The following is a 23,538-nucleotide window of genomic DNA, read 5'->3' on the forward strand; positions in this document are numbered from 1 at the left end:
GTGTGAGACGGTGGATTTTTCACCAGATTCATAAATGGAAATCCATAAATTATAGATGCCTGCCTACACTTGTACTTACACAGGACGAGCCACAATTGTTCCAGCTTGTTTACACTCATCGATTGACCATCTGTTGACCGGCAGCAAAACGCCGTTGGAGTCATGATTCACATACAGTGCACGAGTCCGCTGTCACAAATAAGCTACGTGCACATGCTTAATGTTCATACTTACCGCATGTTAAGACGGTAATTTGTGGAAATGATTTCGATGTAATGTATGTACGTTTCCACGGCAACTTGATCCTTCTATAAGCGAGAACGAGCGCCGCGGCTGTCGGTGCACTATAGCGGGGGTGTTGTGCTATCAGCCGATAAAACTGTTGTCGGTTTACACAGTTGCCTGAAAGCCTAAAGTGATAAGAGTACAATGTCAACATGCAACAATGGACCTTTTTTATTTGCATTTACCAATCATCCTAGCGTGACTTTCCAAATGATGGTACCTCACCTACGTTAAATGAGCAACTGTTAAATTTATCTGCACTATTCCTGGTTGCTCGGGGACTAAGAATGGAAATGATTGCAGCCAGCTATTTCAGTTGCTAAAAGATAGTGGTCTGCAAAGATGCCTCTCCTCTCCTGCAGTGGAGAGGCTGGAGTGCTTATAGCTCCTGTTGTGTGATAGACACTGAAAAGATGAGTCATTCAGAGACCAACATTGTTGCCATGGCAGCCAGAAGCCTTGAGAGCAAGTCAGGGAAATGTTTTACTTTCCAAATACAGGCTGCCTCATTTAGGTTGATATTTCTGTCACTGGGGTGAAATTTTCAACTGAGCCATTATTTCTAACTGTAGCTTGCGTGAGGATGGTGTGGTGATTTATAGTCATTAGATTAACTAAAGTACAGTCACACTGTCAACATTTATATTCACATTGCTGTTGTGTTGTGTATCTTTTTCTCTGCTTTAATGCTCTCCTTCGTCTGTTTTAAAGAAGCACTGTTGGTTCTTGAATCTATTGCTTGACAACTACATTAATCGACCCACTAACACTTTCAGACTATCAACAGACAGTTTGAATAAATGGGATGGTGGACTGAGAGGCAGAGTCTAGTCGGGGTTCTTACAACAGAAGATTTGGCGCCACAATGTTTATCAGCCCTAGAAATGAGCATTTAAACAGAGAATGTGTGGTTAAAAACTTTATACCAATAGATGTCATCACCACAGAGCTCGAAAATCCAACTAACAGCTGATCCAGCTGTACTGACATCATGAGAAATGGATTTGGCTTCACATTAATGTTCAGAGTACAGGACATTTCTCTTTCCCCTCTCATCAGGTCTTTTTCTTGCATCTCTCTTTGCTACTCTAATGGGAGGCACTAAGAAAATATTAAATATCAGGTGCATCAGTGCAACAAATAAAATGTTTAGCACCACTATACAGAGTTTTGGCACCCAGTAGATTATTGTAAATTGATTATCTTTGGATTCATGGTTAGTAAGTTGAAGACATAACATTGGAAATTGTGAAATTTATGAGAAATCTTTAAACATTTTCTGGTCTAAATCAAGAATAAAATTAGCAGCTCAATTGAAAAGTAAACGTAAGTTATAATTGCAGTTTAAATACCTAGTTACAGCATCCTTTTAGAAATGATTCATGAATGTCTGGACATGAAAAACATGCCCACTCCATTGGCCTATTGATTAACACATGTGTCCCACACAGGCTGTTTCCATCATGTCTGCCAGCAGATAGCAAATCGATAAATGATTTTCTAGGCAACAAAAGGACACATTTTTGTTTTGGACTGTGTGTTCTTGTCACTGTTGCTGTTGGTCTGTGGCCTCGGGCCGGTTGGGATTTCTTTCCGCCTTTCTGTAAAAAAACAACAACAACTGCTGCCTCTACTTTATTTTGTGCTAGAGACCTGCTGGCTGCAGACGTGGGTTGTGTAATGCTGTGCCCAAATAATTACCGGTTGCAACTGGGGCTTGGTGCTAATACATAATACAGGTTAGTCTGTGAACCAATGGTAAAGATGTACAGCGTATCAGAATGCTTTATTTCCACCTCCTGAGTTCAAGATGGAATTTAGATGCTCCACAGAAATATGAGAAATGGCTCCGTATGAACAATTATTACCAACTCTCGAGGTCTTAACTGCCACATAAAACAGGAATCGGCTCGTTGAAAAAGTGTCCAGTTTCTTTTATGCTGACTTCAACTCTACTAAAAATGTCAAACTTTCCAGCGTCTGCTATCCGTCCACCTTGAGGCTGTTCTCCATGGCCTTAAATATAACCGTATCTGCTGCGCTGGCAGCTTGAGGAAGAGGAATAGTGTGAATGTCCTCTTGTGTGATCATTTGGAATTGACGAGCCAACGACGTGAAGGAAAATCACGCCGTGTTGAAATCTACTAGCCGAGGCAGAAAATAGGAATGCGCTCGGCATCACCCTTTCACCCGTGCACAGCCCTGACCTCTTTTGGCCAGATCACCTGACATTCATCTTTCTCAGCAACCGTAGCACATGCTCAAGTTTCAGAACAACCCACAGAGGTAGTGAGCACATAGTAAAATAGCATTTGTAGTGTCTCTGCGACAGGCTGGGTTCTGCTCACAGTTCAACAGTACGAAGACTAAAATAGAACCAGACCTCTCATCCTTGGACAGAGACCGGTTCTGGCTTCCTGCCTTTCCACTTGTGGGTTTTGTGTTCATCTTCAAATGAACAGTGGATCCTGTTTTTGGTGTTGAATGTGCTTGTAATGAGACACTGCTAAACAGACAACCTAACAAGTGGACACGTTGTCTTCACAGGTTTGAAGTTGAAATCAACACCTAATAAAACATGCATTCAAAAATATAAATAACTATAATTAGAGAGAATCTTTGACCCTGTTTTTATTTGGCGACATCAAAACGGACATGGCTGTGATCGGATCACGAGTGGCGGCAAAAGTACAGATGGAAACGCACTCGGGAAGCGTTGCGCTCGGATCCGTTCAGGCCACCTCCGACTGTGGAGTAGCCAAATGGAAACGGCCTCTTTGAGTCCTGAGTCTTGGCAACTAGTTTTTACTCTGTCTAGTTCAACAGGATTTAAAAACATCTCTGAATGACGGCTGATTTAATTGCTGAAGTTGGGTAAACGAACCTATTCGCCTCAGCTGTTACTCATTAGCATTCTGCTGGTGGCTGATTGGCCGACAACAGCATTCGGTTTCCTGTATGATTGCATGCCGTGACTGCATGCTTTGACTACGCTTGACCCTTGACCATTCATGCAAGTGTTAAGATCTGGGAAGGGTGCTTGTTTATTAGAGAGATTGGTGGCGAATTGATTCCTAAAACAGGAAGCCTGACCTCGACCAGCTCATCATGTTACTCCCCGACTGTTCACCCTCCATAGGAGTCATGTTTTCAGTGAAAACCCTACACAGCAGTGTGTTTTGCCTTAACAGGCTGTGTTTGCATGACCTGTGTCTGCCTTATGTGCTCCTTAAATCTGAGCATTTGCAGATTTTCTTTATGATCTTAAATGAAATCTCTGAGTTTTGTACTGTTGATTAAAAAAACACAAAACATGCTCTGTGAGAATGAGATTGACGTTTTTTTTTGCAATTTTCAAGCATTCGACAGACAAAACAAGTGATTAATTCATTCTGAAGATAATCACCGGATTGATTGAAGAATGAATCAGTTTTATTTGCAACCCTAAAATGAGTAATTATAAGGTGTTTGTTAGCAGTGAGTTTTTTTTTTTCTCGTATGATGCACAACACTTCAATACTGCTCGGTTATCACATTAACGAAAACGTCAATCATTTGTGCCTTCATTTGCATTTTCCCACCTCTGACTCTGTTACATACACGTATTCTGACATTTCACAGTTTTATTCATGTGGCCGATTAATGTTTTATGGCACGCTGAAAGAACACGTCTTAACCACACGCGCTCCTGTACACACACCCACGCACTCACTCACTCACTCACACAAACATAACCTTCTAGCAAACCTTAAAGGGAACGCTAACAAAGTGTGACTTACTGGAAACGACAGGTGTCTTGTTGGGTGTTTTTTCTCCAATCTACTTTAATAGATTTGAACTGTTAGTGCAGATAAACCACTTATTTAAAAAAAAAAAAAATACTCCTTTGATGACGAACTACCTGTTGAAATTGTATGATGCCATTTATATGATAGTAAAATGCCTGCGTGTTAAACATTCTACGTATTTATGTTTGTCTTTCTCTCAATGGAAGTCCTCATATCTGTGTGCATTCAATTATCCTTGGCCTTAAAGCTTTCTTTACTTCTCTGCCGTTTTAGTTTTGTAATTTATATTTAAACTGTTCCAGGGAATCTTTAAGATGCCTTCAAGTTACTGTATTTTGCCAGCATTATTTTCATGTGCAGTCTAAACAAATGTGGAGACTAGTGTCTAAAGCACAGTGTGGTACCATCTCATCCAACCAGTTCAGCAGCTGCAGTTTGACCTGCGTGGCATCACTCCTGTCATGCATTAACAGACATATTTTTCAGGGTTGTGAATGTAGGAAGGCCGAGATGTTTTTTTTAATGTCGCTCCATTTCTTGTGTTTTCATCGTGAACACTGTATGCCTGTTTAAAAGAAGGCAGACCAGTGAAGTCAGTACTGGACTCGTTTCAACAGCGCCTGCAGGTGTGCAGCTCAAGGACTTTTACTGTCACCTCCTACTGGGAGTTCTCAGCTGGTTTTCCAGCCAGATGTTACGATGTTGCTATTTTAGGTGATCCAGTTTTTCGCATGTTTTTTGGTTTAAGGTTTTTTCACATTCCTCCAATTTCCATGTTTCTTTGTGCCAAAATTATTCTGAAATCTGCCATGAAAGGATTTTTAAAATAGTCTCAAATGTCTCTTGTGGGATTTGCTGACAACTGTCAGAGATGGATTTAGATCAACTAAATTGTTGTAGTCACTTGATAATTTTCTCAAAACAGTCGCACATGAATCTTAATTCTTAATAGGTTTTGTTCTTTCTGTAATTTGTTATCCGTTTTAGCAGCACATGCTGAGCTACAGGTCATTTGGGACTTAAGACTGATCGCAAAATCTGATTAGTTTGTATGTAAGGAAACAATCTGGATTTGTATGTGCGCCTTGAAGCTGCCAGACTGCGTGAAAAATCTTAATATCCCAGGAAATAACTGCAGAGGAGGTCACCTGACCTGCATACTTTCCCTCAGTTTGTTTTGGTCTTTTTCTGCTCGGCTATAGTTCTGTGAACTGTTGATGGGCACCAAGAGGCCACATCTGAGTGTAAAGTTGTGTTGAGGAGGCGCGCTTTGGATTTCTGAGGTATAATATAAATATGTTTGTTGTATATTTAACTGAATAGGTCAAGACCCCTACTGTTGATACCATCATGGTGATTATTGTCCCGCGTTCACACTGGAAATGTACCCTGAAAGCATTGGAGCCAAGATTTAACATGAATAGTTAAATAAACCAACGTCAAAACGTTAATTCTAATGCAGAGATTTGATCATTTACCATAAAGTTTGCAAGAGGTAGAGCTGCATGATTAATCTTATTAAAAATGCAATCTCGATTCATTCCTTTATGCAATCTCAGTTCTACATGACAATTCTGCCTTGTTTTCGGGATTATCAGCTGCATCTAAATACAAGTGCTTATACGATCTCCTTCAACAAATGACAACGCAGCGTTACACCGCGTGATGCAGAGCAGCAGAAAAAAAAAACAGCGAGCGGATTAAGAGACACAGTCTGAAAGAAACCACACGGAAAAATACCTGTTCAAAATTTGTTTTCATCTCTTTCTGCTTCAGGGGAATGAGTCAAAAAAGCATTTATATATAAAAAAATATTAGTAAATAAAATTGTGATAGGTGTTGCATAACCACAGTTTGAATTTGAAAGGACATACCAAGTGCTGCTGCTGCAAAACAGCAGTAATCAAAATGCAAATGGGGGTCAAACACTTGATGTCTGCTGCACTGCATCAAACTCTGAAAAATATCTCAACAGCACATTGTTACTAAAGTAGATTTTATTATTGTAAATTTATTTTAATACTTGATGCAAATTTTCAAACCGCATGATCCCTACAGGAATAGTGCATTTCTGTTTTCCTAGTTTCTCTTCTTCACAAGCTGCAGAACACAACACATCAGTCATGGGGGCAACGAAACATGGGATCTAAAATGGAAACTGATTGTGTAACTTCTGTAATCCCTTATGCAGTGTTCCTTTGTGCTCCAACCATGATAACAATATTCTGATTGTATTTAGACATTCGGTTGAGATACCTGTGTAAACATTACAGCATTTCTAAACAAATGGAACAGTAATGGTATTTTATTTAAAAATCCATCAACCTGCATGTCCTTTATGTCTTTGTAATATCAGACAGTCCAGTTTACGTGGGGCCGAGTTCGGCTGATGATCAAGAAAAGCCTTGGTTCCTAACATTTCTTTCCATTTGACATTGATTAATCATGGAAAGTAAAAGCATTTTTTGAATTCCCAAATCCTTGCCTATTTCAGACTCGTTTCTTCTCGTCCAGAACAAACAACAACATTTGTCTGAACTACACACAAGATATTAATATCAGCAGTCAGCTGTTGTGTATGTGTTTGCAGCTATGAGCCTCAGACACATCGGTAGTTTGCCATAGTAGCATATGTACGAATATTTGTAGCAACTTGCTAGAAATTGATCATCCTCACTGTTTTAGGGTTTCCTGACACTGATTACTCAACGGAGCCTCGTAGCAGTAATACTCACTCGTGGTGTTCCTTTAACACATTAGTGCTCGGTACAATAAGTAGACACTAGGAGTCAATAGTGAAGCACAACTTGGAGTGGCCTCTTAATTCATTGTTTAGTGTGGGCTGTGCTTCAGTGCATATGAAGGAAAGCAAGATAGTAGCCCACTGTGTTTATTAATGGGAGCCTTCATGCTCATAAATTACAGGATGCATGTAATTATGTACTCTGTGCTGGAAGGGATGTTTCTGTCATGGAATATTGAACTCGTTCAACCCACCACTCAGCAATTTGTGCAATGTTATGCACAATACTTCCTCTTCAGCTCATTTCTGCAAAGCTGTTGCCCGTTTCCTATCGCTGTGCACTCGCATCTCGGCGTACGTTGGTGTTAAATTGATGCTAAAAAGAAGCGTGACATATTCAAGCTTAATTTCCTGTTCTTATTGCAAAGGGTCTGAAAACATAGTGTGGATATGGCATACACGGACAGCATTGTGCAAAGGTTTTTAGGCAATTGAAGGGAAGTGAAGATGCTTTCAGAAATAGTTTTATGTTTTCAACTATTCAGAAACCTTTGTGTGGTAGCGTGTCATTAGTTAAAGTTTTTTCACTCATCTGTGTGGTTGATTAAACAGTTCATGGCATGTTTTTGTCAAACTCTGCAATGCTGTGGTCATAGAGCTGAGATCGTATTTCCTGTGTTGTCATCAAATCTGTACTTGTACTCTTTTTTTTTTTTATAGTGTATATTGTTAAGAACCAGTCAGAATTGTTCAAGCAAAACTTGCTTAATTCCCGTGTTTAAAATCATACACTTTTTATAGAATTTTATCATGGAAAACATTGAAAATACATTGACTTGATCTGTAAATATTAAAAGCCACAGTTCAGCAGTTCTAAGCCCAAACATGAGTGCAAATTAGTTTCAAATGCAGTTTCATGTACAATCAAAAGATACTTCCTTCATTGGTTGTGTTAAGGAAATCTTGTGGATATGCAATTAAGGGATTTGTAAATGACGACAGCATTGTACATCGTGCAGCCGAGCGAACTTGCTTTGTTCTGTAAGTTTGGTACTAAACAAACCACAACATGGTATTTGTCTCATATTGACAAACCGACGTGGGATTCAGACATTTACTGTGGGATGAAAAATTGTGACCGGCATCAGATGGAACCCAGAAAATATTATTACTGAATAGCTTGTGCAACATGTGGTTTCTACATGACAGCGGTCGGCAAACATTTAGACGCTTTCTTTCCTAAATACAGAGCAGATGAGCTGCTGTGTTTCTTTAGTAACAGGGTTTTTTTTTCAACAGAACAGCCTGCAGTAAATCGTAAGACTTAACTGTGTCATTCTCCCTCGAAGTTGTACTGAAAATAACCCACTCTAACACCCCGTACATGACAATTTTGTGGGTGATTGAGCCTCACAAAATTGTGCAGAAAACATTCAGGTTGCCCTGTAAATCCCGTTTTATCACTGTTATCTAATGGCATCTGTTCTTAATTGCGGTGTTTGGGAGTAATGATGCACCCTGTGTCTGTAATTTGAGGGTATGCTATCATTTTTTTCCCCCAAGATATTCAAAAGGTCAGTAATGAATATTAAAACCTGTAATCCAGGGCTCTTTGTTTTTCTGGTGCCGTCGTCATTTCCTCATAGTAGAGGCATTTATTCTCAGAAGGTACATCAGTTCATTTGTAAAACACTTATACACTTTCTGACTCATGTCCATGTGTGGTATGAAATTGTATATTATGGCATCCAGGTAGAAGAGTCGGTGATTCCTGAAGCTCTTTTTAAGATTTAGCTGTTGGAATGTGGTGTACAGGCATATTTCAAGATAAAATCTTATTTTGGAGAGTAACCGAGTCCTTTATCGTTCAGATTAACAGCACTGAAATAAACTCCACGTTCATCTTTGGCAGCTTGATTAATTTGAAATTTGTTTCCTCCATTCTCTCTTCTTGTTCTTTGTTCTCGTTCGTAGTTTCTTGGTTCTAGTGGAAATATTTTCCTTCCTTTGTTGAGCACCCTGAGGAATTTGTGCACAAATGCATTTGTATGCAAAAGGAAAAAATAGCTTCACATTGGGGGAAAGCGTCTACATGTCAGACTGTAGCTAACAGGCCCAGCCATCTTTCCTTTAAGGGGGATGAAGAAATAAAAGGATTTTTTTTTTTTTACATAGAGGAATCTCACAGAAAAACATATTCTGAATATGTGAAAAGCCAGCTTGATCCATTGTCATGAATTATGATAAATGAACTGCTGAGCATGCTTTTTAGGTAGAAAGATATTTAAGATCCACTAAAAATGAAGAGCTTTTGAATTTAGACTTAAAGGAGAAGATTGACACGTTATTTCTTGACAGAATATAAATTCCACTCTCATGTCTATATTACATGATGAAGCCACAGCTAGCAAAGAAGTTACTGCACCTGGCAAAGAAATCGTCAATGAAATGTGTTTTTTTTTACACTCAGATTAAATCTACAGATTAAAAAAAACCAAGAACCTGTATGTTGATTAAGGAGATGTGGAGGGCCTGATAGGTGGAAGTTTGTTTCCTTTTAGTCAAAGTCATGCAAGCTTTCTCTTCTTGTTTCCATTGTTCATGCCAAGCTAACAGGCTGCTAGCTGTAGTTTAACATTTACAGTGCATTCAGGAAAGTGTACTGGTCGTCTCATCTAACTTCCCAAATTGTCCAAGTCAGACTACTACATTGCGAGTCTTTGAGTCTATCACTAAAGCATGCTTTTTTTGGCGACCTAAAAATCACTGTAGGTTTGATGACACACATGTTGACCACATACCACTCACGGGGAAGAAATGTGAGCTATCCATGTGTCATGTTAACCACAGCACATTCAGGCCGAACGGTCCTTTCATCTCGTTCCACTTTGGTATTCAGTCTGCCCTTTCAGTATGGAATCCTTTGAGATTCAATACTTTGGAAAATTGGCATTAAGGCAAAGCAGTGAGTTAACAAGTCGTCGTGGTCCAGTTACGCTCACACCGAGTTTATTCTGAGCAGCCGTCAGTGGTCTGACCTGCAGGGTTCTGTTGCATCAGTACTTCATCAGCTGTCAACACCACTGGAACATTTTCACTACGTGTGAAACTCATTGTGAATTTTTTTTGGCTGTGCCTGACTGTGACCCCCCCCCCCCCCCGTGCACTGTAACTCCTCTCTGGTCGGCTCCTCTCAATCTGTTCAAAACAACCTGTCGCAGCAGAGTACAGAAGCACAGGTGTGTTTGTGTGTTTTTAGGCTACAAAAAACATTGTTTTCATGATTCACTCATCTGTTATTCTGTTTGTCCATAAAATGTCAGAAAATAGTGAAAAATGGCAATCGCAATACCCCAAATCCAAAAGTGACATATTCAGGTCGTTTGTTTTGTTTGCAAGTCTCCACATTTGTTCGGGTCGAAACAGCAAATGTTGGGATTATTTGCTTGGGAATATGATCGAACAATTAATCGATTGACAAAATAGTTACCAATAATTTTCTGTTGAACGATAAATCAACCGATGGACTATTTTTGGAGTTTGTTTTTAGCCTGTGTGTTTTAGAACAGTTATGCATGCAAGTATTGACTAACCGCATGCATGCAATCCATATTCTGGTAAAGATATGAAAGAGTGTAAGGAAGTCGATAAATAAGCAGAATTAACTCATAAACAGCTCAAATATAATTTACGCACAAAGATATGCAGCAGAGAAAATCATTTTCATGTCAACAGTTGTCTCGGGCAGCCTGCACATTTCCGTAACCCCAGAACCTGTTGGGTATCTGGTTGTTGAGCTGTTGTAAATCAGAGCAGCAGCGCAGCTTGGCTTCAGCTGTAACGTCCTGCTAGTGCCACAGAAGGAGTTGAGTGTCTGCAGCGATGAGCTGCCGCTGGGCTGGAACAGAGCATCACTGTACAGTGTGTCACTGCATCTCTGGACAGATGCCAAATGCTGTTTATAGCTTAGCTGGGGTCAAGTTTGACAGCTCTAATAACCCTGAACGCACTCACGGCCTAATCCATAAAAGGCTTTGCAATCAAAGCCGAGAATGACTGGATGGCCTCTGTGTGGCAAAAACATATGGTGTATTGTCCTGCGGTTCGGTTCTACTGTTTTGTTGTGCTTGTTGTGTCTTCAGACCTACTCAACCCGGTTTTAAATTTGCTACCGAGGCCAGAATTAAAACTCAACCCCTAACACGTTATATTTTAATTCTGTAAAAGCAACTCACACCAACTAGAATAACAGTCGTAGTGGTCACCCTGGCTTGTTTCATCTGCACACTGTTTCCACAGAGAATTAAATAATGCTGTCAAATGTATGTTATCAGTAAATTAGTGTGTTTCCTCCATTTGTGTGATTGCAGATGCCCCGTCCACCGAGCAGCAAGAACTGTTCACCCAGAAACTCCAGCAGTGCTGCATGCTGTTTGACTTCCTGGACTCGGTGACGGACCTGAAGAGCAAGGAGATCAAGAGAGCCACACTTAACGAGCTGGTGGACTATGTTTCCACTAACAGGGGAGTGCTGGTGGAGTCGACGTACCCAGAGATCACTAATATGGTGAGGATGCATACATTTAACATAATTTGTGCTTCTCTAAATTTCCCCGGCCTTTTCAAATCTAGGCACTCGTGCAACAACAGCAGCAACTGATTCCCACGTCATGAATTGTGTACAATTATTAGTGTTTATTATTTAACAGCAGAGCGGTCTCCTCTCTGTGTCACTGTAAAATCCGGTGCACTTGAGTGGGATTAAAAATGGAGGCTGATCTTGTGTCTAGACAGGGTGCGTGTCATGTCAGCAGCAAGTGAGGTGCATGTTACCATCCTCATGCAAAACCCTTCACCATGCTGCCTGCATCATTGTGGATGCAGGAAACACTCTCCCATTGAACACATGATGAGTTCACGCAACTAGACTACAGTTTAGACATCACTGCACATCAAACACGTATGTCTGTTTCACTGTTTTGTTTGTTCTTTTCTTTCAGTTTTCCTTCAGTAATGATTTGATTTCGAGAGTAATGTTTTCTGTCTTACGTGGCAGCTGCTGTTGAGAGCTTGAATGATTACTTAAACTCACATAGTGCTGACAGTCCTTCAACAGCAGAGGAAAAGATGGCACCAATCGTTGTCTTTGTTTGAGACTTATTACAGTAAGAGTCCAAAGCTCATCACCAAACAAATTCACTGTGAACTGAATCCACTGATTTAAGATTGACACAAACTTCTAACCTCCGTTAAAACCAAACCAACGTATGCAGAGCCAATTTCAGTGACTATCACACAAGACTTCTTGTGTCTATTTCACAGCTAGAAAGATTTTAATCTGCAAAATCTGCAGTATATCCACAAGCCCTGAAAGATTTTCTTTCTTTCTTTCTATTTTTATCTGACAGACATGACGGTAAAAATACTAAACTGAGTTAAAGGAAAACACACCTGTTCATCTGAGAGCACGACTCACTGGCAGACATTAAAGTGATCAGAATCAGGATACAGTTAAGCCACAGAATCAATATCTATAGGTTTCAATTAAATAATTAAGGTCAAATAAAGAAGTAGTACAGTTATTCTAATTATCTGTAACATCAGGATGTGAAAAATGAATACACACGCTTTAGGTAACATTAATGTTCATTAGGTACTTGTTGGATTTTTGTGGAAACGATGAATAGTTGAAAAAAAATCAAAACACTTGCGCTGTGTTTAAATTCTCCACTTGTTCACTATATAGTTAACTATGTAATGCACATGTGACCAATCTGAATGATCTTGTTTACTATATTGTAGAGTATTTAGTCAATAAGTGGACAATGTGAACACAGCAAAACTACCTCAGATACATGAAGCTAAAATAGCCTCAGACCATATCAATTTGAAGAAACTTCTGCGTTATTCCAGTTTTTGCACAAACTTGTAATTTTGTAAATTTGGATGTTTTACAGTCATCTTGCAAAGAAAGTAATAAAATCAACTGAGTGAAAAAAAGTACATGTAAGGATCAGACAGTGATACTTAAACTGTCATATAAAGTGTAATCGTTATGTTTACTGATGTTATCCATGAGTGCAGCAGCGCCCTGGTGGGCGTTCGGGTCCGGTGATTAGCAAGGAGTCGTGTTTTGACAACCAGTCCAACGTATCTGTGGCCAAGATGGTATAGATCTGTGTTCGTAGCAGGCGCCCTGAGCAGCCTAGTTTCCTCCCACAGTACAATAGTGACTCATGTGCAGCATTTAGAACACAACAGTCAGTGCTGCAGTGATTCACTCCACACTGCAGATTATCATGATGGATACCAGTGAGCACATCCTCAGCTGAGTCGAGGAGTCTTCAGATTACTGATGGACCGCAGGCAGTAATTCATGTCATGCCTTACAACTATTGATTTGGGGTTCGCTTTTTCCCTCATTACTGACTTTAAGATGTTGTGCCGTTCAATGTAATTGTCCAATTAAAGCATCTGACAATGCACTTGAGAACAAAACGAGATGGATCGAAAGAGTTTTGAGGTTGTTACTTGTTGGAAGATTGTTCTCACCCAGAATAGCTACAGATTTCTTTCTTTTTTTTTTTTTTTTTTCTGTATTGAATTTCTTTCTGAATGTGTAGTTTAAGTTGGTGCTCTTTACCATCAAAGACAAAGGAATTATTTTCATTGCCTAAATTTTCCTTAAATGTAGTTTTAGTAAGCAGCAGTATTATACATTTATTTTTTCTGGGTTTGCTTGTCTAAAAACGACATGTTATATGTTAAATTCTTACTAAAGTGCTCATTTCCATAAAGAAAAGAGTCATGAACAGTAAACTGTGGCATCTGTTGGCAACAGGAAGGTAACACAAACACACTTTTCCGAAAAACTCCCAGCAAGGACATCATTTCGATTTGGATGGAAACTGTCATCTGTTTTGGCAACTTACAATACAAACACTTCAATAAATACCAGCTCTCGACGATCACTTTGTTACCGGTCAGTAAAACTCTGCGAACACACCAAGTGGAATATGCATGAGGTCGTATTGACTTGACTGACACATGGCAGTCAAAACTTATGTCACTATATGTAAAGAAAAGAAGCAAAAAATAAGGTTGTTTTTCAAGCCTGATCTCATTGATTAAACTTTTCCCATCATGTTGTCATCACTGTGCTAAAACAAACTTCATTTTTTCGCTGTCTATGTTGCAGTAAATGTTTCCTAAATATAAACTGACGAAATTCATAACCTCGTAGTGGCAGATAAAAGACTTATGGATGTGTTGTGTCTGCAGCATGACATGATAAATTGTTTCATATGTCAACACATGCAGTAAACATAGCAGCAAGTCCTTTGAGGCCATCAAGCCAATTAAAAATAAAACCGATCAATTATACTCGCACTAATAAATCGCACTCAACAAAAGCAAGAAATATCTGTTGTAGTTATGTTGTGGTTATTATTCAAATCAGGAATGCAAACTGTTTTAAAATGTGCTTTGATCGGACGCATCTGAAAAAAGTTTTTCAATCATGAAGGAGCAGAAAAGTGCACAAATAGATGCAAGTAATTTAAAAAACAAAAAACAAAGTTGAAATGTTGAAATTACAGCTAATTAAAGACAGCAAAAAATTATATTAATGCAATTCAATCAGATTAGTAGAATATTTCTTTCAAGAGTCATCAGAAAAAAACTAAGAAAATAGGGCTACTGGAAATAAGTCACAGGCCATTCACTGGATGATGAGCCACTCTGAGGCTAGTGCAGGTGTGTTACTGGAATAGAGTAAATACACAACTCCCGCAGGTGCACAGTCATCGTCAGGGGTCTTTCCTCATAACCTCATTTGTCTACATTAGGCTGCGTATCATGGAGGAACAGGGGTTGAGATTAACGGAAAGCCCGGTTCAGAGCCAAGTGTCTGGGCTACCGACGGGCCTCTGAATGAGGTTAGACAAATAGCAGCTGCACTTTCAGAAAGCTGGCTTGATAATAGCTCTCCTGGATACTCTATGCTTGGCATCACATGATAATGAAGAGATGAGTGTTTAAAGTGCTGCCCATTATTCTGCAGCAGTGAGGACGGCTTTGATCACTGAGGTTGTTCGGAGTACCAACAGGAAGGTTTCTCATCCACGTGAAAGGACTTTTTGCCTCTTTTGCAAACGCTATAATTAGTGTTAGTAGTATATTATAGAAAATCTCTTCTGTCAGACAGTGTTGATTGAATGCCGCAAAGTCTGTGCCAGTGATAATAAGTGTGGCAAAACTGTAGGTTTGATGAAAACAACACCCACGATATATAATTCCCATTTTGTTCACTTTAATTTTCACCTTTTGCATCTTTTTTTTGTTACTGCTGCACTCTCCGCTTGCACTTCTTCGCACCCTCTTCACCCCCCGCTGTCATATAACGTGTTGCTAGGTACTGGTTGCTCCTCGCGTCACCCTCAGACGGACCCGTTTACAGACCATCGACGCTCCGACATTGGTTTCATCTGCAGCTCTGTCACGTCACTATATTTAGAATCTTCCTACATTAACTGTCACACACTCTCACAAATAACTGTTTCCTTTTGCTCCTCCATGAAGGTTTCTCACTCGCCTCTCATGTTTGCCATCTGCCCACAATATTCTTTCTTGTTTTGCCCAGCTGAAGTTATTTTTCATTATTGTGAAGTGACTGGGGGGAATTGATGAAGCATGCCTGATGCTTGTGTGGTGAATAAGCCACGTAGACGGCGTAAATCGCAGACAAATGAGTACCAACTCTGGAGCCGGAGCTCCTCTGTGGTGGTAAATATGTTGAACAATAGCTACACCTCACTGGCAAGACCAGGCATTCATTTGGTTCTGATTATGCTCTTGTCTGTTGGTTCTGATGTTTTAAGCATTTGGCTGAATGTCATGTCTGGCAACCCACTGTGTGATCTGAGTCATCTGGTTAATGCTCAGCCAATGATGCGCCTCACACCAGGAAAAGGAAAATGTAACCGAGGTTATTCATCTGCCTCATCAGCTTCTGCAGATGATAACATGGAGCCATTACTGTGGTGCAGAGGGTTCACTCGGTATAACCTGACGACTTGTGATGCATCCTCACGTCACGTCAAACGTTTTGTTCTCATTCATTTATTCTTCCTTTGGGAAACGAAACGTAAACTTACTTAATGTAACAAGAGACGGACTTGATCGAGAGTCTGCCCGATATGCGCGTGTTAAATGCACGTCAGTGGTGGTTCAGACTGGTTGAAGACACCACTAAGACCATCAAATAGGATTCAGGAAGTCTCATTGGAGTAACAGAATTATGTGTTTAAAGGCTAAATTAGACACATCACACCTCACTGAGAATGTGATGACCAGAGGTGAGTTGACGGATTGAACTTAACCTCGTTTGTCTGTCACCACGTTCAGGTGTAAAGTATTTGTAGGAGTGTAGTGAATGCTTTAAATGTGTTACTTTATTTACGCAGTTGTCGCAAAGTGCTCCTTAAAGCAAACAGCCTGAAACTCCAAAGATATAATTACTCTATTAAACCTGGCAGGCGGTCAACAGGTTGTGCCGCTGTTTGGCTAAACGCTGGATGAGACGCTCGATGTAAATGTGTTTGAACTCTGTACGCTCATTATTACCAGATGGTGTTTTCATCAGTTCAGAAAAAGCCGCCCAACAGTGTGAGACTTCTCTAAAGTAACTGGAAGGACACAAGCAGGCAAGTAACAGCTTAATAGACTAGCAGTGTTGAGCTGAAGGCCTCATTCGTCCTTGACTGCTCACTGAAGGTGATTGGCTGCAGCAGGAACACGACACGCTCACTACCATTCCTTTCAGCTGATCGTGAGATCTGACTAAAATAGTCATGTGAAAATCAAAGCTGAATCACCGTAGCAACCTAAGCTTTCTCCCTGATTTCACCTGCTTCCAGTGGACACTTCCAGCAGAGCAATCTCTGGATGGGTCCAGGATAATCACCACGACTTTGCAGAAGCTGCAGCCAAAACAAGTCCCGTAAAAACCTGCAGTGAATGAATGGTTCTGTCAAGTCAGCATAGATCCAAATTTCAAAAGGAACATATGGACAATTTTTGAATCAGTTTCTTGAACAATCTGGTCTGTGAGTATAGTTGCCAGCGAGTGTGAGTTTGTGAACAGCATGTGTTCATTGTGATAAAACTTTAAAGGGCTTTAACACCAAAAACAGCTGCACTCTGAGACAGCTGTGCAGACAGACAGAGTGCTTCACACTGAGTTTTGCGCTATGCTGTGCAACCAAAGTTACATTAAACCTTGACCTCCAGTGAGATTTTGACATTGACGAGAAGAATTGTGGTAGAGGTAATTTTATGCATCTGTGATTCTCTGAACTCCGTATGTCCGACTATGGACACTCGAGGTTTAAAGGTCTGACTGTTGGCTCCACCTCGAATCGAGTTTGCTGTCAGATCTGGTGAGTGTCAACATTGTGTAACAAGCTTTAATTAGATATGTTTTAGTAGGATGTCTATTACTGTTTATGACTTATGTTGCAGTGCTGCCTACGATTGCAAAATTACACTGAGAGTAAAGTTGTTCTGTGGATTCCTCCGCCTGACAGAATTTGGGCCGCTGTCAGGTTTAAAATGCCTTTGCCGCATTCTCCTCCTATTAGTGTCAGTTGGATTTTCCAGCTGCCAATAGTTAATTTGATGTTGTCTTTATCACTTCAGCATGAGAGTGTGCATCCAATCACATAATGCTGGCGTTTCCAGCACCCTGCTGCTGTGCGTGTGTCACTCAAATTTACCCTGGCTAAAAATAACAAGGTGGAATAGAGGTGGCAGTGACCTGTCTGCAGCCATTGTCTTCGGTACAGAATTTTAATTGGGGGTTGTGACAGATGCAGAATCTGTAATGGTTTTTTATCAAGCGCCTCTCTGATCCTCAGTTGAATTTAACATGCTCAGAAATAGTCCAGAAACAAGTTGCTGGTATGTTTGTGTTGGCGCGCCTTTAAGTTTTAAGTTTTATTTTATCTCTGGGAAACGATAACGGCTGCTTATCACAAAAAGATGGCCATACAACTCAGAGAGTGGATTACAGCATCTATTTTGGTGCTTTGCTTCGGGTGTCTGAGTTGTCTGACGTATATACAAGTTAACTAACCAAATTCATGAAGAGGTTTGTCATGCTCTAAGAACACTACTCATTTACTCAACACACAGAGTACGGGATTTAAAAAAAGGCAAGGGAGGGTGTGGGCAATATGAATAATTGTAACAATATTAGCAAATATCGAGGAATTGAAGCCAGAACAAGTCTTTAATGGTAATTTACCGACATGGCGTTGAACTCGGGTCACAAAGGGGAAGGGATCTGTGTTTTTTACAGCTTGGTGAGGTGCGGCGCACAACATACGTCACATGGTGGGCAGAGCTGATTGGTTAAAGGCTGCTCCAGTAGTTTCAAGATTAGCCCGAAGTCGACACGCATTAGGATGCAACAACTGGAAACAATCCCCGATGGCCAGACTCGTATATTCATGCAGCGAGTTTGTGTTTGGTCATACCAGGCTCGTCGAGGTTAGTTGGATGTCCTGAACAACCTTTTGTGGAAAACTACAAGTCAGTCACTAATTGGTTTCATAGATATTGTCTTATAATCTTTCATACAAACAAGACAATGTCCCTTTTTTAAGCAAATGCTGCGATTATTTCAATTTATCCCCTCAACTGTCCGTTCAATGTTTCTGCGTGTCAAGTAAAGGAACTTCTTGATTATCTGTGAATATTTTCCAACTGTATTTATTTGCTCTCATGGGATTTTAACCCTGTGTTTCAATTTTTTCGACTATTAATAAGACTCTTATTTTCCCCTGCAGATCTGTACCAACATTTTCCGGGCTCTTCCGCCAAGTGAAAATCCAGATTTTGACCCTGAAGAGGATGAACCCACTCTGGAGGCTTCATGGCCTCACATACAAGTACGGATGTGATATTTAAGCCTGTTTGTTCCTCTACAACTTAAACTGACGTATTTGTGTTATTTGGTAGTTACAAAGTACATTTTCCTCTTTATTTTATTTTAATTTTATTTTTTGTTATATCTTCCAGCTTGTCTACGAGTTTCTGCTGCGCTTTTTAGAGAACCCAGACTTCCAGCCCAGCATTGCAAAGCGACATATTGATCAGAAATTTGTTCTACAGGTAGGTGTATTTTGCTGATAACTTTCAGCATTACTCGGTTGTTTCATGATATTGATTGTGGAAATGTCTCAGAAGATTCCAAATTAACCTACAACTAAAATTCCACCATTCTCAATACCAAAAAACAAACAATTAAAAGTATCACAACGATAGGCTAAACCATATAATGTTAGACTTTGTGAGCATTGTGTGTGCAGCATTACTTCAACAAATGCAGGAGTTGCAATTCAAACAATAACAAGAACATTTTAAACTTTTGACAGGAACATTTTTAACATGAAGTTATCAACTGAAACTCACCAAGAATTCTGTGTGCTGATACAGATGTCTGTCTTTTTTCGTATCTGCACAACAGTCCAAAATCAAAATCTAAGTTCACCAGCTTCCGGTATGCTGTTTCTGATTAGTCAAACCATTGATACTCAGCAGCTCATCACCATCTGTCCTGGCTCTGTACCCACCTACTGCAGGAATGCTTCACTTCTCGCGAAGCAGCAGCTAACGTCGGACCACAAGGCCCTGGAATGTTGGCTGGGCCACATCCGAGGTGCCTGGTCCGACTTTTCCATGATGTGAGTGTGCCGTTGGGGAGCTTTAAATAGCTGCCTGTTTACTCTCCAGGAGCAGAGAAGTGGAGTGCGGTTGAAGCAAAGAGAAACGAGGTGGAGGTTTGGGTGGCAATAAAGGCGGGGAACGAAGGACTGTGACGTGGTTAACTTCACTTATCATAATACTCAGAGCATAGGAATAGGTTCTCTGTGATGTTCTCAGAGCTCAGCGATGGCCAGAAAAGGCCAGAGGAGGCAGCGCTTGAGTTGTTTGCTCGAGGGTGTTTGACTGTGGGGAAGGTGGAGAGTGGTGTTGTTGTTTTTTTTGTGTTTTTTTTTTTAGACTTTGTCCCGAAGCACTTTGCACCTGAAATACACACAAGACAAACCCTGCTGTGACTTTTCTCACTATTGGTATTTGAAGTATTTCTGTCATTGCATCACTGTAATGCAGGTCCACCCTTTAGACATGGGTGTGTCCAAATGAAGCGTAGCAGCCAACAATAAGAAGTTTCTATTGTCAACTTTGATTTAATCAGTGCTTTGTGAGTCTTGTTTGTAGCATAGATCTGATTAGATGATGCAAAGTCATTACACCAACATACAGTAAAGTCCTAGTAGCCTGTTTTTCCTCCCTTCCAGTTAGTTTATGGCATTTTGTTTTTGAATCTTGAGTAGCTCTAAAACACTCACTGCTCCGGTGCTGCTGGATCGACTAGTGTTTAGCACAGCTGCTGCGGAAAACAGTCCTCATCATGGGAAAACGAGCATATGTGGAGCTAAGAGCAGAACATGTGGTCAGACACGCTTTTTTTTGTCAGGAAAACACTTTATGGAGTGTGTCTGTATGTTGGTATGAGTTTTGCAGAAAAAAGGGAAACGAGCAGGGGATTAACTTGCAGGGCATGTACGTACAGTGAGCAAGCATAACATAAGACCACCTGCTTAATATAGCTCACGACCCCCTTGTGTCCCCAAAACAGCTCTGACACATCAAGGTATGGACTCCACGAGACCTTTGAAGGTGTCCTGTGGCATCAGTCCTGAAGATATTGTCTAAATTTAGATTTCCATTTCTTTTTTTATTATAAAGCAGGTCTAGGTCCTATGTAAATACTAAGAAAGTGTCAAAACACTCCACAGAAATGATCTGTGCTGTTTGGGCTTTCATGCGGTTGTGATGTCACAAACTCTTGCTCATTTGTGAGTGTCATATGTCCACCCCCAGCACAGTGTGAACATGATGCAATAATCTGATATGCTGGTTAGCAGCTCCTCGTGGCAGCGCTGACAACCGATAAGGACATTTAATCACCGAGCAAAATGGCATCACATAGAGGTCCAAAGTCACGCAGCATTATTCGAGTGCTATCTGCCAACACGGTTTGTGGCATCATGCTTCATGTAGCACAGCTGACCCTCCGGCTTTAATGTGACATTGTGCAGCCAGTGTCAGTGAGAGCCTGAGGTTATATACGCAAATGGAAAACTGCTGTTTCACTTGCAAGTCATTACAGCCAGGATTATGAACACTCATTTTTTACTGTACGTACATGGTGTTGTTGTCGTCACATGGCTGCTCTGGTTGTCAGAGCAGTATCTCAGCCAAGTTTGGGGGGAATTCAATTTCAGAAATGATCTGGTTATTCTTCATGTCATAACTATGAAAATATGTTTCTTCAAACATGGAAGAAGGATTGTGGTCTCCTTAATTTTTGTTGTTTTCTCTATATTTTAGTGGACCCACAGTAAACAAATAGTTGTGCTTTATGTCAAAATACACACAACATTTAGCTGAGTAATGACGTTTTTTTTTAATCTTGACTAAAAGTGAAAAATTCTTCTGTGCCTAATTGGTGGTCTTGGGAACATGTAGTGCTCACGCTCCACAGAAAACTCAGAACCGAGTGTGACCTATTGGGATTGAATATTGACGTTGCCTCAGGCGCAAACAGCATGTCTGACTTTATAATCTGGCACTTTATGTTTCATAGTAAAATGGGGTCCAGTGTCCATATCTCATTTCTTCTTCTTTAATCAGTGCAATTGAGAGATCCGAACCAAAATGATGATGAATTTTCTGTCAATCATCTCATTTTTTCAGCCCCTAATGCTAATTTTACCCTCCATGGAAACAGAAAGCATTGTTAATATTTTGATATATGGATAAATCTTTTACTACATACACAATACAATTCACAATACAGTGAATGAACTTTTTTTTTTTTGGTAGATATAATAATAGATGGAAACATCTCTGGTTTAATGAAATACCTGACAAAGCAAGTTACTTAATCACATTAACAAAAAAAAAAAAATCCTGTAAACCCGAAATTGGCTATAAAGTAATCCTTTGAGTTAGTTTGCAGCTCTGCACACAATGTCCCGATTCCTCCAAAGAGATTATGGATTGCTACCTCGGTTAAATTGGTACGTCAATATCTTAGACAGCAGACAGCTGTTTAAACCACACAGACATACTTCTGATTATATGCAGTGATTGATTAGTGCTCCAAGTGTGTTCCTGTCCTCTGAGCTTACTGGTTCCTTCTGCCTGCTACAATGAGCAGAGAAATAAATTCAATGACTTAAAAGAAAACAATGCTGTTTTCTTCCTCATGTAGGATACTTATACTATATTTACTTATAGTCTGGTATCAATCAGCTTGGTGAAGACAATTTGGTCGGTCGCTGTCCTTTCAGCTGCTCGGGAGGCGGCAGGACCGAGACGCAGAGCAGATGCTGGATTGAGCTGATCAAATGTTCCAGTAGCGCTTGCAGACTTCTCACGTCTCGATTTTAACGTGAATTCTCAGATACAGCTTAAGGATCTCTGCAGAACTGGGAAAAGATGCACGAGAAAAGAATAAGCAGCACTTGAAGCGTGTTGAAAACTGCCGGTGTGATGCCCTTGAGCAAACCTATTGTGGCTCGACTGGAGCTGCTCATTTACAACACGGAAAGACTGGTTGCACTGTTCAACAAGCTGAGATGAATACGAGTCCGCGGTGTAGGAGACGAGCACGTGTGCGCCAACATGATGAAACCCTTTTCCTGGATATACGCAGGGTTAAAAATAGACTGTCAGGCCTGTCATGGAGGTGCTGATCGCATGCGAGTGGAAGATGAGCATCACGCCCTGAAGCTGATCGACGTCTGAAAACACTCTTTTCAACTCGGTCGCATTGGCTCGACTCATCATATGTTGCTGCAAATAGCTGCTTTATACCACAGGTTTCAAATCTATTTACATTACAGAGCATTCAGGCAGATGAAGCTTATAACACAGTAAAACATGACTGCTTACGCAAATTACTGCCTCACAGCTACTCTGGTAAACTTGAGTGGCTATAATCTATATTTTCTATACTGCCTACGTATCAAATGACAAAGTCAGTGTGAAATGTTTTGCTCGTCGTGATGAGGAAAGAGGAATCTCACCTCAATCTACAGTTATCCTCATCTTTACAGAGTTTTACGGCGAGTGTCAGATCAATGTTTTGCTGATCAGCCTGCGGTGTTACTGTTTCAGTTCTGCATTTCTCTTTTTGGTGAAACCCACCGTGCTCCAGCTGCTGAGCATCAAACACAGCAACTAGCTGGAGAAAACACTGGAGCGTTTATGAATGGATAGTGTTGCTCTGTAAAACAAGCAAGTGTTTGCTCGCAAAATACTCGTTTGCATCCGCCCGCCTATTGCTCACAGCCTCGGTCTTCGCTGTGATGGTGTTCTCCCTGTCCGCAACCTACGATATTTGGTGGTCGCTGCCGGTTGGTTAAAGGCCGCTTCAATAGCTTCAAAATGAACCCGAAGTCTACACCCGTGATTATGCAATGACTGGAAACAATCCTTAACGGACCATAGCTAGACACATATAGTCATGCAGAGAATTTGGGTCTGGTAGAAATATAACATGTCCAATATATGTCATATATATGTATATATGACTTTTTTCCGTTGCTTCAAGGTAGCTAAGAAAAAAGAGTCTGTTATTGCATG

At 40.4% G+C, this 23,538-nt stretch overlaps 1 protein-coding gene across 1 annotated transcript in view; it reads left to right on the forward strand.

The window, feature by feature from the left end:
• Positions 1-23,538, forward strand: part of ppp2r5a (protein phosphatase 2, regulatory subunit B', alpha isoform) — a 37,287-nt gene that overhangs the window by 4,097 nt on the left and 9,652 nt on the right. Inside the window, exons 2-4 of the mRNA XM_069173925.1 lie at positions 11,187-11,383; positions 18,666-18,767; positions 18,898-18,990. Coding sequence (XP_069030026.1) covers positions 11,187-11,383; positions 18,666-18,767; positions 18,898-18,990 — 392 coding nt within the window. The remainder of the gene's footprint in view (positions 1-11,186; positions 11,384-18,665; positions 18,768-18,897; positions 18,991-23,538) is intronic.

Source organism: Embiotoca jacksoni, unplaced genomic scaffold (genome assembly GCF_022577435.1).
Source record: "Embiotoca jacksoni isolate LCO1_2020_lvr unplaced genomic scaffold, fEmbJac1.0.p SCAF_101, whole genome shotgun sequence".
Lineage (NCBI taxonomy): Eukaryota > Metazoa > Chordata > Actinopteri > Embiotocidae > Embiotoca > Embiotoca jacksoni.